This window comes from Chanos chanos, chromosome 3 (assembly GCF_902362185.1).
Source record: "Chanos chanos chromosome 3, fChaCha1.1, whole genome shotgun sequence".
NCBI classification, from domain to species: Eukaryota; Metazoa; Chordata; class Actinopteri; order Gonorynchiformes; family Chanidae; genus Chanos; species Chanos chanos.
This window is the reverse complement of record NC_044497.1, coordinates 53,255,013-53,270,834: the sequence shown is the minus strand read 5'-3', so window position 1 is coordinate 53,270,834 and position 15,822 is coordinate 53,255,013. Positions and strand designations below refer to the sequence as shown.

General features: G+C 41.5%; 2 protein-coding genes across 2 annotated transcripts; one reads left to right on the top strand and one right to left on the bottom strand.

Annotated features, from left to right (window-relative positions):
- Positions 1 to 1,106: 1,106 nt before the first annotated feature.
- LOC115807381 (vasculin) lies at positions 1,107 to 8,850 on the bottom strand. Its single transcript, XM_030768327.1, has 11 exons — positions 8,504 to 8,850; positions 7,337 to 7,932; positions 5,636 to 5,738; positions 5,253 to 5,370; positions 4,433 to 4,629; positions 4,077 to 4,143; positions 3,639 to 3,799; positions 3,137 to 3,292; positions 2,418 to 2,602; positions 1,781 to 1,883; positions 1,107 to 1,616 (listed from the first exon to the last, which is right to left on the bottom strand). Exons 3-11 carry the CDS (start codon positions 5,696 to 5,698, stop codon positions 1,455 to 1,457), a joined length of 1,212 nt encoding a protein of 403 aa, XP_030624187.1. The 5' UTR covers positions 5,699 to 5,738; positions 7,337 to 7,932; positions 8,504 to 8,850; the 3' UTR covers positions 1,107 to 1,454.
- A 1,831-nt stretch (positions 8,851 to 10,681) lies between these two features.
- dusp26 (dual specificity phosphatase 26) lies at positions 10,682 to 11,757 on the top strand. The gene is made up of 3 exons (XM_030768337.1): positions 10,682 to 10,860; positions 11,128 to 11,339; positions 11,555 to 11,757. The coding sequence occupies exons 1-3, from the start codon at positions 10,682 to 10,684 to the stop codon at positions 11,755 to 11,757; spliced, it is 594 nt and encodes a 197-aa protein (XP_030624197.1).
- The last annotated feature ends 4,065 nt before the right edge of the window (positions 11,758 to 15,822 follow it).

Below are 15,822 nucleotides of genomic sequence, written 5' to 3'. Positions count from 1 at the left end.
TTAAGCCTCAGCTGCAGAAGCATCAACTCACTCTGAAGTTCCACTTCACACTTTTAACACACAGCAATACATGATGACACTTCTATGAGATTTCACACGGTGTGCTCAACACCTCCCTCCTCAACTCTGCATCTGCACATCTCTTACTGTCGCTATCGTTAAGTCACCCTGGCGAGCAACGTTCTCGATCGACGGCTAACCGCTCCTGACGGAACAAACTCACCTGGAGGGCATAGCAAACGCTCAGCCTGACAGCGACAGAAGAATCCTAATCCTAACGCTAGAAACACACCAACGCCCGTGAACATAGTCGGCGGTTCCACACCTATGTAGAACATTCAACTTGCAGTGTTACCTGCATCGTATGAGAGGAGGAGCTGCTTGACTCCACACAGGAATACTCCTGGTACACTATCCCATGGCGACTGATGTCTTTGCTCCCAGTTGGCTTTGTGTTGTCGATTTTGGAATCAGTATCTACTTGTGGGAGAGTGGAGTCATGGCCTATAGAGACTCAAAAAGGAACAGATTGTAAAAGACGTTCAGAGACCTAGTGTGAACTGTGTCAAACTGCAACACTCTGCCTATAGAGCAAAATCACCTATAGACCAAACTCTCCCCTTTTCAACTCAACTGCAGCTTAAAAAAAAAATATATATACATATATAAACTTTACATCAGAGGATGAACTGTTTCTTACATTTTCTTTGCTAGTAATAAATATTTAACGCATACATCCACTGAGGGTTGCACCTGTTGCATTATTAGACTGTGTTTCGACTGTTTTGGGATACGCAGCTTCATTTTACAGGCCTGCAATACCCAACGACTCTGGTGTCATCATCTGAACATGTATCACAGGCAACAGCGGCTCAGTGGATTAGGCCTCTGTACCAGAAACCAGAAGGTTGTTGGCTTGAATCCCAGGCCAGCAGCCTACTCCATGGGCCTCCTGTAATTCAATAAAAGTCAAATGACATAATAACACAGTTGTGAACTTTCTTTGAGGAAAGCGGACTCATCCCTCTCTTAAAAAAAAAGAACTCTTTGCAATGGTAGCACCCCCCCCCCCTTTACACACCACAGCATCCATCCTCACAAACATATATATCTCCACATAGCAATGCATTGTGAATTGCGTTTATTTTATTTAACTGCTTCCAGTACAGACTTGTTTCACATTCATTTATGATGGTTCAAACCAAGTCCAGACACTTAAAAAACAAAACAAAAAAAAAAACCTCGCTGTCCCCTCAGCGCCTGACTGAAAAAGCAATGTTCACAGAGCCAAGTTCTCTCTTTTCCAGTCCATCTGAGAGTCTTACACAGCTCCGGGAAGGCCTTTCTTTACTTTTCTATTTTTTATTTATTTATTTTAATTGATTGCATTCTGCTCGTGCACAGCTAGGAAGGGTCTCGGGTGTGAGGGGGTGTGGCCGTCGTGAAGAGCCGGTCTAGGCCTCGTCGTCGGAGGTGTCGCTGCTGCTGGTCTCGGTCTCCTCCGTCTCCTCGGCCGTTTTGATGCTGCTGCTGCTGCTGCTCCTCCAGGTGGTCAGGATGTCGGAGACAAGGCCGTTCTTTAAAAAGCCGTTCTTCCTCAGGCCATTCCTCTGTAACTGAAGAAGCACAAAGAGGCCAGACTGAGCAGAGAGAGTCTCAGGACCAAAGAGGCTCCTTCATGACTGACTGACTGTTTTTGTTTGTTAGAGAGAGAAGTGTGAGACACAGGTGTGTGTGTGTGTGTGTGTGTGTGTGTGTGTGCGCGCGCACAAATGGGTACCTGCTCACTGATGGCCTGGAACTCCTTAAGCTCATCTTCAGTGAGAGGAGCACAGGTTTCATCGTTCTCACTCTCCTCCTGCCAGCCCATTTCCTTCAGCAACCTGCACCACACACACACACACACACACACGCAAACACACACACACACACACATCAGTACCATTGCCACAGCTCTTAGGTCTTGTTAATGTATAATAATATAATGATATAATAGTATAGTATAATAATGACTGGAGAGATATTCATTTAAAAAAATAAAAGCATGTGAAAAGCTGGTTGAGTTTACTGAGCAGTGTACAGAGCATTTCTAAGCACTAAGCTTTTCTTTCTTTTTTTTTTTTTTTAGGTTGTGACAGAAGTGAAAGGACACAGGGTCCTCAGCATAATTAATCAAGCACCCAGTTTACATGTGCTGCCAGATCACATTCAAATCCAGAACGAAAACAGACAGCTCCTCATAACAAATCCAATGAACTTATACGTTTTTCTGAGTCTGTGAAGTGCAGTCTTTACTGGGCTGACAGAGAAGCAGCCTCTGTTTAAGCATATGGTAGTGAGCTGTATAAATCCACATCTGTGGTAGCACAGTGAAAGTGGTCATCGTGTGGCTGAGGTGCTGTGCTGTGGAGCCGTACCTGTGCTCTGCCTCCAGAGAGCTGGACAGCACCTCCTGCTGTGGGAAGGTGGAGGAGCGGAGAACCTGCTGTCGTGTGGCGAGTGTCGCGTTGCCGTTCTCTTGAGATGCGCTGCGTTCGTAACGGTTACGGTTTTCATCCCTGTGACCCAGGTTACTGTTCTGCAGGCTAAAGGCCTGCTCGTCCTGGGGAGACAACGGTAACAACACAACGGTCTGGTTCAGTTACTCAGCCGAGACACGCTCAAGAATCGCGCTGCACAAATACGCTAACAACTCAAATACAAGCGCAGAGACTCCCTCATCTGAAAACCACAGCTCACAGCAGCACGCTGTGGCTCAATCTGAAAGTCAGTCAGGCTCAAATGTTCAAGCAGTTTGTCCTCAAAAGCTTCACTGAATGGATGGATGGATGGATAAATAGATAGACAGACAGGTACAAAGACATATACATAGAGAGATTAAATAAATAAATAAATAAATAAATAAAAGCTCAGTAAGAAGATAGATAGATAGACAGATAGATAGATAGATAGATAGATAGATAGATAGAGTAAATAAAGGCTCGATCGATCAATAGATAGACAGACAGACAGACAGACAGACGGACAGACAGACGGACAGACAGACGGACAGAAAGACAGACAGATAGACAGACAGACAGACAGACAGACAGACAGACAGATAGATAGATAAAGTAAGTAAATACAGCCTCAGTACCTTGCAGTGGTCATCGAGGCTCTCCTCATCCACCATGTCCTGTTTGAGTGCTTTGAGGAACTGACTCTTCTTATCGCTACGCATGCGCGTCAGACGCATCATCAGCCGCGGCTGGCTCACTTTGTCAACCGGGGACAAGGAGCTGGAACGGCTGCCCTGGAGTCAACAACACACCCAACGGTCAATCTATCAATCAATCACCGATCAAGCCTGGACAACACACTCCTTCAATAAAGCTCGCATGCCTGACCCCCCCCTAATTAGACATGCTGCATATGTACGGCCATTTGATAAGCTCCAGACAATTTAGGCAAATAGGTGGACAGATCCGTAGATGGACGGACAGACAGACAGGCAGGCAGGCAGACAGACAGGCAGGCAGACTGACAGACAGACAGATTTCAGAGGACAGAGCTCAGCTCCATTTAAATGACAGAATCTCAGGTTTCGGCTGACAATCCAGACGACGACAGTCACACGGCTCTTGTTTTTTCCCGCTCACCTTGAGTGGAAGAGACGCAGATTTGGGAACTGAGCCTTTATACACGGCCGGCGCCTGCTGGGTAGACACGGAGCACTGAGGGGCGGGCGTCTGCTCATCCTTGGTCATACGTTTAATCACCATCATTTTTGACATTCTGGTTTTGGGGTTTGGGGGATGCTCTGAAAAACAGATTGGGGGGAAAAAAAAAAAAAGAGATTCTTCACTGTTTGCCGATTCAGACTGTAGCTACAACCAGTTAAATCTCTCTTAGCATCTCAGCAAAAGTTCATACTGGTTACGTAAACTATTAATTTACTTGTGTCAATTTAGGATCGTTGATAAGTGGCAAGCGAAACCAATAAATCGAATAAACCAAGACAAGAAAAATCGGTCAGAAAAAAAAAGAAAGTTAGATTGCCTGTTGCATCACTGAAATACCAAGAGGAGAAAACTAACCCCACACACCAACACCAACACTTTTGTTGAGATTGACCTCTTTCTCTGCATCAGGGTTGAGTGAAGGCTATTAAAAAAAAAAAAAAAACAGGAAAAGAAATTAACATCAGCATAACAAACATAACTACAATATGGACTTGAGATTGAAATAAAATTGATCAATTTTCTGAACTAGAGGATGTGGCACTGAAGGATAGCGAACACACAACGGGGTCGTGTCTTTAACAGGACGAGATGAGTTTGTAACAGGTATAAAACAGCAACAAGTCAACGCGGGCCATCTGTGGGCATTTCTAAAGTACACTCTGCATGTGCGCAGACAAGTGTAACGCTGTAAGTTACGCTTTGCCACTTACAAAGTCCTCCGCCTGAAACTGCTTGTCCCCGTGTCCGTTGTCCTTCCTGCTGCGGCCTCCGTCCTCCGGGACTTTACTCTTGCCTCCCTGAGCTCCCTCCCTCGCACGGACCTGGGATCCGACAGCTCCTCTAGAACCGCCCTCCTCGCTGCCGTTCCGGCCGCGCCAGCCGTTCTTCTCCCTCCATGCATAGTTTCCTGTGAGAAAGACAGTGAGACGCAGTGAGACGCAGTGAGACACCGAGGAAATTCAAACAGGACATTTGAACAAGGCTACACCAAAAAAAAAGGAAAGGACGGAAGAATCCCAAACTTGTACTAAACTTTTTTTTTCGTTTAAATTTGCGTGCCTTTATTATTACATTGATGTCTTAATACTAGAATGTTCTGCTGCAAAATATTACATGGCTAAGGCGGTTTCTTTTTTGTTAAATAGCAAGCATGAATCCCACAGAAGATGTCATGTAAAAAGTTTTAGACTTTTATTAGACATTGGAGGTGTCATCTGATTTAAAAAAAAAAAAAAAAAGATTACATTAACTGCAAAAATATTATGGGTAAATAAAGATTTTTTGTATTTATACAGTGCAAGCCCTATACGTCAGTTCGACAAACCTGTGTTTTTGTTTATTCTTTTTTTGTTGTGAAAATACAATAAATAAGAGTTGTTTAGAAAAAAAAAAAAAACCATAGAGAGGTGCTCACGAATAAACTGGGCACCAGTCAAAATCAGGTGTTTGCTTTTCACAAAAACACCATCTTTGTTCAAGTAGTTTTATCATGTCTTCAAAACCAGCATGGGTGAGGATGAAGCCTCATACCTGCATTACGTCCGCTGACAGACTCAAACCCGTCTGAGGAGTTATGGCGTCTGCGAATCACATCGCTGTTGCTGTCAAAGTGAGAGGGCTCTGCGGACTTGTCATAAGTCTGAGAGGGCTGTCAAAAAAAAACAAACACAAAAACAAAAAAACAAACAAACAAAAATGGGAACAATCTTACATAAGACGCCACTCAACGAGCCCAAAAACAATAATAGTAATTAAAAAGAAAAAAAAAAACCCGATTCGAGTGGGCTCTGTGTCTCCTAGAGAGTCTGTCACACGGGCTCTAGAGCACATGAGAACGTGTCAGTGACAGCAGGGGTTGAGTCCAGAGAAAAAAACCCCAAAAAAAACAAGGCAGACACAAGTGAGACACTTACCTTGGCTGATTGGGCCGGGGCGGGAAAATTAAGCCAGGCTGGAGCAAAGTCATGCTGCGCCATTTAGCTCCCCAGGGAGGTTAACACCTCATCTCTCCAGTCCCTACAGGACACAAAGTATAAAAAACAACATCCCCAGGGAGGTTAACACCTCTTCTCTCCAGTCCCTACAGGACACAAAGTATAAAAAACAGATATCACCCGACCACATCACAAAAAAAAACAAAACAAAAAAAGACTCAGAATCTTAGGGAGATTCTGGTCCGTAAAAGATTGTGCCAAAACGCACGCGAGGTCCAACATTTATAAAGACGAGACAAAAAGATTAACGACTGTACTCTTTGTTGAGATCACAGGGTGTAACAGTAATTTTTCGGAGACCCGAACCGTGCCATCACGGCAAGAACTTTTTTTCCAAATGAGAGAGTCAATCTCATGAGGACCGAGCTGACGCAACTAAGAGTAATCCTCCTCTGGCTTGACTAGAGCGATTCAGGCCAATGTCTTCAGCTACTTCAGCTCGGAACCAACAAAACTATACCATGGTGAGCTGGACACCCCCCTCCCCAACACACACACACACACACAGATAGAAAATGGATCAAGACATCTTTACCTGAGTCTTTCACAGTAAATATTATAGCAAACACCAGAAAACGGCACAGACCTGCAGGTTTAATCACCTGTATACAGTATGTTTACTTATTAGTGACTCAATGGGACAGTCTGTTTTGTGTAGATGAAGCCAATCAGCAATGCTCCTCTATTTTCAGATGACCTCCGAAACAAGGCTTTCATTTAGTGAACAGGTATTGTGGGTCTGTTTCTCACACATTAAAACTTAGTCCAGGATTAACATGCAGTCTGAACAGAGATTCTCTGTATGCGAGGCCATGAAAACAGTCTTGGGTGTTTCAGAGCACTGGGCTTGCTGTAATGTAGTCTTGGGCATCGCTGTCTTGTGCGCTTACTGAAAAAAAATGTTTTTCTGCACAAGATTCTGACTGAAACCAGTTTTGAACATTAGGTCAGTGCCGTGCTGAGCAGCATAATTGGACACACTGTGGTCATACACAAAGTGGCATGTAAGTCACTATTTAAAAAAAAAAAAAAAAAAAAAAAAGGATTTCCAATTCTGTTGGTCATCCTGAGATCGCCTGCTTCATCATATATATTTTTTAAAAATGCATGCAAGTTCAAAACAAAGCCAACACAAAGATGAACATACTCCTTGAGCATGTAATTGCGAGCAACCACCTACAGAAATCTCTTAGATGTGGGTTACGGGGTTTGACTTGAGAAGTGAATAGAAGACAGAGTTATGTACACATTGGGTGTGTTCATTCAAAGGTTTTACAGTGGTTTGTATCTTAAAAATGACTCGGTTAACTGAATTAGGAGGCTTCTTTCACTTCAGGTCATATAAACAGCAAGGCAAATACCAATGACAAGTCAAAAATGTGCTGGAACTAACTTCTGCATCTGGTAACTTCTTAAAAAAAAAAAAAAAAAAAAAAAAAAAAAACAGGTGTCCGTTGGACACTTCAATTAAATAATGGGTTCATTTTGGTCGGTTTTAATTATCTGACAAGAAACTGCAATTACAGACACATCCTTGGCAACAGTATAGATGGGTCTGTCTCATCTAAGTAATTAAAACACGACTGTGCAAATGCTAGACATAGGAGGTATTCTACAAACCGGCAGGGCAGAGTTGTCTTGCTCACTTCCTCAGACTTTTTCCAGTGGTCCAGCAGACTCGGATAACTCAAATCCGATGATCTGCTGTAGCTACACATGAATCATCCAAGTGGGCTCTTTTAAAACGTGTAGACGACTAAATCCGCGGTTCAACTTCCATTGCTACATTCGAATCCCTGTAAATCCGGATGACGTAGTCTCCAACACAGAGATTCCGAGTTCCAAATTGTCGTGCACGCGTAGAAACCTTCAAACCAATGTCAAGACTTGTTCATATGGGTTTAGATGTGGTTCACACTTGGCCTTCCATCTCCCGATTTTAATGCCTATTGCTTTACCTAAACATGTTCGTGGTCGCACTATTCGCTAGCCGATTACATAATGCGGACTGTCTTGTAGTGATGCATCGGACGTGGAAAAGAGATCATGATGTACCTAGTTGGCACTCCTCATCCAGTCAATGGCAAACTGTTAAGCAGTTGAATAAACTGTCAAATTAACATATGTACAACATCAAGCATTCAAAATCTTCAAAGCTCTCATTTCAAGTTTTTCCATTAAGCGACGTATCATCCACTCCGCGAAACAAGTCACACCTACAAGACAAAAAATAAAATTGTGACCAATGCGAATAACTTGTACATTACTAAAGCTACTAGGTAGATACAACGTGTTAACTCGGTACTTGAATTGACTATAGCCATGCTGACTGAAGGTACTTTCAAAAGATATAACCATTCTAACAACAAAGGTCATAGTCATATTATCTGTTAATCAATGAAAACTTTCAAAGTGGGCACTGGGATACATAATTAATACACTGATAACTTATGGAGAAAGAAACACCAGGAGAGTGCACAGAAACTAAACTAGTCAACTCCCTGCACTGAACTAAAGATGCTTACGCTGCAGAGCTGTCTGTTGGCTGAGTTCAATAACTCCTTACATGTTACCAAGAGTGCTTCATAACTTAGTTTGCTTCTTTGTTATCTTCTGTATAAATCAACTGAACCCGCGCGTCTCTCGATCAAAACAAAGCCGAAAACATGGATGGGAAGACCTATCTCCCCTCCAGTGCTAGTTATTTAACGTTAGCATGACATAAAGTTAAATGGATAAGTTAGCGAAGTTAGCTAGTTACCAACTACTACTTATAGTTAGCTTTACCTGTTGAAGACGGGTCGTCCTTACTTCATTATTATATTTCAGAATATACTAGCTGGGTGTTTCCTGACATAAATAGCTAGATAAACAATTTCTCATTTAGAAGACTTTAAATTTTACTAAACACATTCATTGCCAAACCCAGCTCGCTAACGTTAGCACTGCTTGATATCGTTGAATTTCTGCTTAGTCCTGCTCCATGGAATATTTCCTTCGTTTTTCTCTTTCACCTCAAGATTACGGTAAATGCAAAACTTTTCGGACTCGTCAAGTATCAGATAAAACACAGTTTACTGTGTCTACTTTGACTGGTCGTATTTGTTTTTTTTCTTTTATTTTCAATTTTTGCCGCTTCTGTTGACCCCCTTCCCAAAATGGCGTTGTTGTCTGCAATATTTTGCGAGAATCTCGTCTATGACGAGAACATGAGGACTTTAAAATTGCGAGGTTTGATTGGCCCAGGAGCTACTACTCGTTGCTCCTTAGAGGCCCATTCGACCCTGTTTGGAACAGAATTTAGCGCAGTACAATGTGCCTGCATGATGCATTGGTAGCCTAATTAGTTAATGTAGTAAATGTACTGGAAAAATACCTTACAGCTAAACGTTATAGTGGACCTGTAGCTCATCAGCTACAGCTTACTTATGTATTTTATCTATCCACTTAATCCTGGGGTGTATCCCAGAAAGCGGGTTTAGTGAAAACTCAGAGTTAGTTAACTCTGAGCAAGTAGGCCTAGTAAACCTCCTAATAGAAGATTAGTAAACGTCCTAATTAAGCCATAGGGCTTTTCTATTTGGAGGTTTACTACTTACTCTAAGTTAACTAACTCTGAGTTTTCACTTAATTCTCTTTCTGGAATACCCCCACCCCCCCGGTCTTAGAAAGCAGTGGAGCAGTGTTTTTAAACCCTAGTCTTTGCTTATACCTGGATCTGCAATAATTAAGAGTATAAATGGCATTGTGAGAATCCAAGGAAAATTTCTGCAACACAATCAAATGTTTAAGAGTACATGACGCCGAGTTCGCTTATCTTTTGAAACAAGCTTTTCAGCTGTCATTAGAATTTAGCTGGTTTTAATTTTATACTATGAACATCAGGTTTAGGTTGATGTCAGCTGTGCGCTTCCCAAGCCAAGTGCGCTTCTGTATGCTGTATTACATCGCATTGACCATTAGGTGGTGCACAGGGTAATGCATTTTGAGAGACGCGTCTACGGGCCGCAGAAGGACGTAGAAATTCCTGTCCTGTGTTCGTACAGTCTTGTCTACTTAATAGGACGATGTAGCGTCCATCACTACATCGCCACAGGTGTTTTGATGACAGTTATTAAGTTATTTACGGTTATCATCGGGTATTTTTATTATTTAGAAATAAGCTACTGATGTGACGTTATTGTCGTCTGGCGATTGTGAAGATTACCCTGTTTGTTTTCCGTGTACTTGCATCAAATAGGACTTAAAGGGCGAGGGTTGTTCAGGAATGCAAAATTGTCTGCTTTTTTGTATACATAGCCAAAGGAAATACGGATTTACAATTTTCGATGAAGATTCAGATGGCCCCTTGAAGTGCCCGGGGATATCTCTTCAAGGCAAGGAAAGAGCGAGAAAGCCATACAAGACGACATATCATTCTTCATAGATTGAAAATATCGGATGAAAGGTAATAACGCAACCCAGTGTTCTATTCGTCGTTTATCCAATTGATGATAGCAGATTATGAATGAAAGGAATTATGTTGTATGTAAATACAACCGACGTGAGCCGACAGTAACCTTTCGTTACAATGAAATACTATGTGATTATTAGACGCGGGCTTGCTTGGGGGAAAAAAAAATAAGATGTGAAAATGGTGATGCAGTACCCGCCCCCCCCCCCCCCCCCCCCCCCCCCAATATTATGTGTTTCTGTACATGGAGGGTCTCGAATTTCAAGCGTGGAGGCATGTTTAATCCCACTAGCTTTCCTCTGAGCATTAAATCATTTAATGTTACTCTTGGAATATTAAATAATTTAATTTAAATCCATTGTTTATCGCGTATTGATTACTTCTGTTTGTTAACTGCATGTTGACGATCTGTTATAAGTTTGTGATGGGGTTTTTTTTTCGTCCACATTCCGGTAGAAAACAGATAATATTTACACTTTTTTTTCTCAGCACACTTTTAGAAGTCCACGCAGATGGCCTTTATGTCAAGATTCTCTCGGTCGCGGAGCAACTCAAGATCACCCAGCAGAAGAGAATCGGAAAAGGGTTCACCTGTGCTTACAATTGCAGAACTCGAGCGGCTCCTTTATACGGGAAAAACAGCTTGCAATCATGCTGACGAAGTGTGGCCAAGACTTTATATTGGTGACCAGTGAGTATATAACTAACTCCCTTTAGCCCTGGTTTTGACTCAGAGGTTTCTGCGAAGCTACGCCTCCAACGGTGTCTGGAGGCTAAATGCACGGCAGACGTCTGGACAGTAGAGAACATCACTCAGAAAATGTCCATGACACCGATTGAAAAAAATCACTGTACATGTCAGGACATTACCAAAATACCAGAACAATTAGTTGAAACATGTTTGCTTGAAGCACTTTATAAAAAAGTGTATTTCTGTTTACTCTCTTTAATTTTTCAGAGATATCGCCTCAGATCGCAGAGAACTTGTAAAACTGGGGATTACTCATATCCTCAATTGCGCGCAGAGCAAATGGCGGGGCGGAGCGGAGTATTACGCAGGCATGAACATCACCTACCATGGAATTGAAGCACATGACTCACCCTCTTTTGATATGAGCGTGAACTTCTACCCTGCTGCGGAGTTTATTCACAAGGCATTGAGCGGTGGAGGTGAGTCTCATGCCCCACTAAGCTGTTTGCCAAGAATGTCCAAGAAACTACGTCTTAATAACAGTATTTCTCTTGCAGGGATTTGTTAATGCATATCACAGTAACGTTCAACCATGAACCGCTTTTTAAATCATTTTTCAAATTTACAAAATATCGTTTGATGTGTACCAGTTGTTTGTGTTTCCCATCACCTGTTATGTTTGGTCCAATTACAGGGAAAGTCCTTGTGCACTGTGCTGTTGGGGTGAGTCGTTCTGCAACACTTGTTCTGGCATACCTCATGATCAGACAGAACATGACTCTCGTGGAGGCCATCAAAACTGTAAAAGACCATCGCGGTGTTATCCCCAACCGCGGCTTCCTACGCCAGCTTAGCGGTCTGGATAGCATTCTGCGCGCTAGTCGCAATGCCACGTAGATCTACGGGTAAACCTTGAACTCGTGAACGAATTCTGTGAACCCGCGTTCTATCAGATCGTAATTTTGTGGCTACAGTTCTGCATAACCTGCCTGGTTTATTTGGCCCTGATAAGTAGTCTCGTGTTGTGGCTCACTGAGATGCCTTATAAAACAAAGACATATTGAAATGTGCATAAATGCCTTATTCACTGCAACACCGTGATGTTAGTTATTCCCTAAATGATGTTCACGAGACCTCTGAGCAACATTATCTCATTATCATAGCATTTAAGTTTGAGGAAGATAGCACGTAGCAGCTGCATCAGTTATACTTAAATCTCTACCAGTCATGTAGCAGGCAGTCCTGACTCTTAGTGCTACACTGTGATCTTGAGCAGTGTTAATGTCATTCCAGAGTAGCACATGGTTGGAATGACTTCGGTAATTACCTCACCATATTGTATTTCTCCATACACGTTTTTCTCGTCTTTAACTTACCTCTGGAATAATTCAGTGATGAAATGAATTCCTATTTATGACTGCCACTCATGTTTTGAAGCTGTTTCATTTTAAGTCTTTGTTTAACCTATCCTAAATGAACAGGCAACAGTATGATGATGTAAGACATTATTTTTTAGGTGTAACAGAGATACGTGGATAACTGGGTCAGTCAGAAATGTGCGTATATACTTGGTCGTATTTGTAGTGAAATATGAGGCCAAGAAATTTGAGGCCAAGTAAAGATTTTAATAGCGGCCATTTCAAAAGCAGGTCTACATCGATTTTGAAAGAGACTTAGCTAACAGAGATACCAGAACGTTTAAAGAGTGAAACATTCCAACTTCTAGCACCACATGAAAGATTCTATGGGCGTGAAAGCTGTCGCTAACTCACAAAAATCGTAGTACTTCAAAAGGTCCCAAAAATCCTAAATTGGCACATATAATCATAGACAATCAACTATATACCAAACCATTATTTCATTACCATGGTCACAAAACCTGTCCCAGCTTTGAAATTGTAGCAATTTACACCATAACACTGCTCATTAAGAACAAGTCATGGCCAGAACTTCATTAACAGTATTTTAGTAACTATTTTATTTTATCAAGTGTTTGTTTAGTTCTACTAAACATAAAGAATACAGATCAAATCCTTTATACACTACAAATGCCATTTTTAATTGACATGTTTTAATGAGGTTTTGTAAAATTCATTATGTGTGGTTATAGCTTTTGAAACTTGAATCACATCAGTTAGCACATTTTTAACAATAAGTCCTTTTGTTTATTTCCCCATGCATTTGTGCCTGTGGGTCTTTCCCAGCGTTGACCAAATTTTAGGCCTTCATATTTGGCTATGTCCATACTTAAAATAATCACCAGATGATTTAGACCTTTAACTCATCAGAAAAAGGATCGATTCCTATTCATTTATGACAGAGGCAACGTTAATTCATATTCTTGGCACTGCCCTCACAAATATATACCATCTCTGAGGTACTAGGATTCAGCTGTTAACTGCCAGAAAAACTAAAAACCTTAAACACCATGACTTGGTGATGTGGACCTGCTCTGCATACCAGCTAGTGTATTTAGTAATACAGTGTTTTCACAAGTTATAAATTATGATACACATGGGGACCTAAATATTCTCTCTTTTTTTTTTTTTGGTATGAATGTGAATGTTAATAATTATATTTCTTTACATCTCTGTACTTTATTGTATTTTAAAAGTTCTCCTTGTTCTGTTTGTCTTCACAAGTGTTTTGTTTTAAAGTGAACAGTAAACAGTATAGGCTAAGTGTAGCAAAGCTGTTATTAGATTTTAGTAAATTGGGTTATGAGACGTGACTGTTTTGTCGATGTGTTCCGTGAAGTGTGTGTTGTTACAGTTATGGTGGCGAACTTTTCATATATACACTGGAATGAGTTGGTGTAATGTGATATGCACAGTTTGGCAGTCCATATAGAGAACTCTAAAACAGTACAGGTGCAAACTTTGAAACAATCAGTAATGCTGATGTCACTGGTAATATCAAAACGGTATTATCTAAGCTACCACAGGTCTACATTTATATTGACTTCAGGTCTACATCTGTGTGGCTGCATCGAAAGTCATATTCACGACAACAGCTTTAAATGTGGATTTAAAAAAAAAAATCTCAGACATTGGTAATAGTTTGTGTTATGTCGTCACAAACCCTTAAAGTCATAGTTGCACTGGTAATAAACAGTGTGTAGACGGATACACAGATTCCTACAGTAGCTACATACAGTTTCTAAGAATTAAACCAACTGAATAAGACAGACGATTGTTTTATGTAAAAGATCAGTCTTGTCGGTGACCTTTTCTCTGCTGCAGGTCATCTTTGGGTCAAGAGCAGAAGAGAGTCTAAGATTAAAATGAACAGAATTCAGATATCACTGTGTGAGAGCAGGGAAGGACTGGCTAACCAAGCATTTGCAGTGATGATGGGGTTTAACAAGTCACATATAGTGTATGTGACTATGTGCTACCCCTAGGGCGGAAATATACTTTTTACTATAATGGTATGGAGTGAGGAAGGAGAACCAGAAGGAGGGACAAAAACCTCGATACTGTATATGATCTGTCCGTAATTGAGTCTTCTGTGTATGTCCTTGATCATCAGTGATTCGTTGTGCTGTGGTAATTTGTTGTATGTGTTTCTACCCTCTACCCATTTTTAACAAGGACTCTTTCAGTATCGATATCTGAATTATTTTTGATGCTCATTATTTTTCTATTGCTGAATCTGTGAAATTAAATGGCAAAAATGGTGCAATTATTGTGATGCCTCAAGTGTGTGTGTGTTTTAAGTTAAGAACATTTCATTCTTTTAAATATTTTGTCATTCCCTATCCAATAAAGATTTTAATATTTTAATTACTGTACCATATAAAACATATAAAACTGCGGAAAATAATCTTACACATGATCTTACAGCTGTTTATTAACAACTGTGCAGGGCAGGCAGGTCATGTGTTTGCGCGTATGTGTGTGAGTGTGTGCGTGGAGGGGGGTAGGGGTGCACGCGCGTGTGTGTGGTGTGGAGGGGGAGGGAGCAGTGCTGTCAATCTATTATCGCAGTGTTAGAGGAGTTTTAATTCTGGGCACGGTATTTCAATCCTGAATGTCTTTTACAAGTAGTCTGTTCGCCAGTGGGAAGAAACTGTTGTGGAAGCGCTTCCTGTTTGTTCTGATGCTCTGCGGTCAGTGGTATCTCAACTGGGGTCTGGAGCTTTCCCACCTAAACAGGGAGTGTCCTCGTACGGGCGGTTGAAGTAATCACTCATTTCAACAGAATAACTCAATAACCTACGGTCCAAAAGGTTGCTTAGGAGCTTAATAAAAGTGAACTTGTGCATTATACTTTACCAAGTGAAGCAAAACATTTCCTTTTAGAGTTTGAGAGCTGTGCTCTTTCTGTCATGAATCAGATCAACTACAGCGCCACACTAGTTCCAATGGACGAAATGAAAGAATGATTTGAAAAAAGATTCGTTCAATTTACCGAACGAGATTCAAAGATCTGAATCAGTAAAAAGATCCAGACTTCCCATCATTATGATATAGGTAAAGATCGCCTATGCGTGAGGAAAGGTGTATGAGGAGCGATCGTGCATGAGTAGGGTCTCAAACGTCGCGCTTCTTGCGCTTCTGATTGCACATAAACTGCATTTGTTAATCTCCTCAAGCCCACTGTCAGAACATATTTTGGCCAAAATCTACGTAGTGAATAAGTTCAAAGACAAATGCATAAGGATGTTCATGTGGGTCAAATTTTATTCGGTCCGTTTACAGTTACCGCTTATGAGGCGCCGTTGTGGACAAAAGTCGTGCGAAAAACGCCAGAGAGAATGAACCCTTTTTGCACGCGAGAGATGCAGTTACCAGGCGAGAGGCGTCCGGTTAGCACGGGAGAGCAATTGAAACTCCGTGAGGGGATTGAAGCCCTCTAGTGGCAGGTCTAATGGTCAGCGCACGCGAATTAAAGTTGCTTGCGAGAGAGAATGAAAGTAGTTGGCGAGAGAGATCAAGGGAACAGCACGCGAATGAAAAG

Bases quoted from the DNA above. Each gene is read 5' to 3' on its own strand.
- LOC115807381 (XM_030768327.1), bottom strand. From the start codon at position 5,698: ATGGCGCAGCATGACTTTGCTCCAGCCTGGCTTAATTTTCCCGCCCCG. The intron at 4,630-5,252 runs GTATGAGGCTTC...TCTTTCTCACAG, and splicing joins TGTCAGCGGACGTAATGCAG to GAAACTATGCATGGAGGGAG. The intron at 3,800-4,076 runs GTTAGTTTTCTC...TCTGTTTTTCAG, and splicing joins TGTTGGTGTTGGTGTGTGGG to AGCATCCCCCAAACCCCAAA.
- dusp26 (XM_030768337.1), top strand. From the start codon at position 10,682: ATGGCCTTTATGTCAAGATTCTCTCGGTCGCGGAGCAACTCAAGATCA. The intron at 10,861-11,127 runs GTGAGTATATAA...TTAATTTTTCAG, and splicing joins AGACTTTATATTGGTGACCA to AGATATCGCCTCAGATCGCA. The intron at 11,340-11,554 runs GTGAGTCTCATG...GTCCAATTACAG, and splicing joins CAAGGCATTGAGCGGTGGAG to GGAAAGTCCTTGTGCACTGT.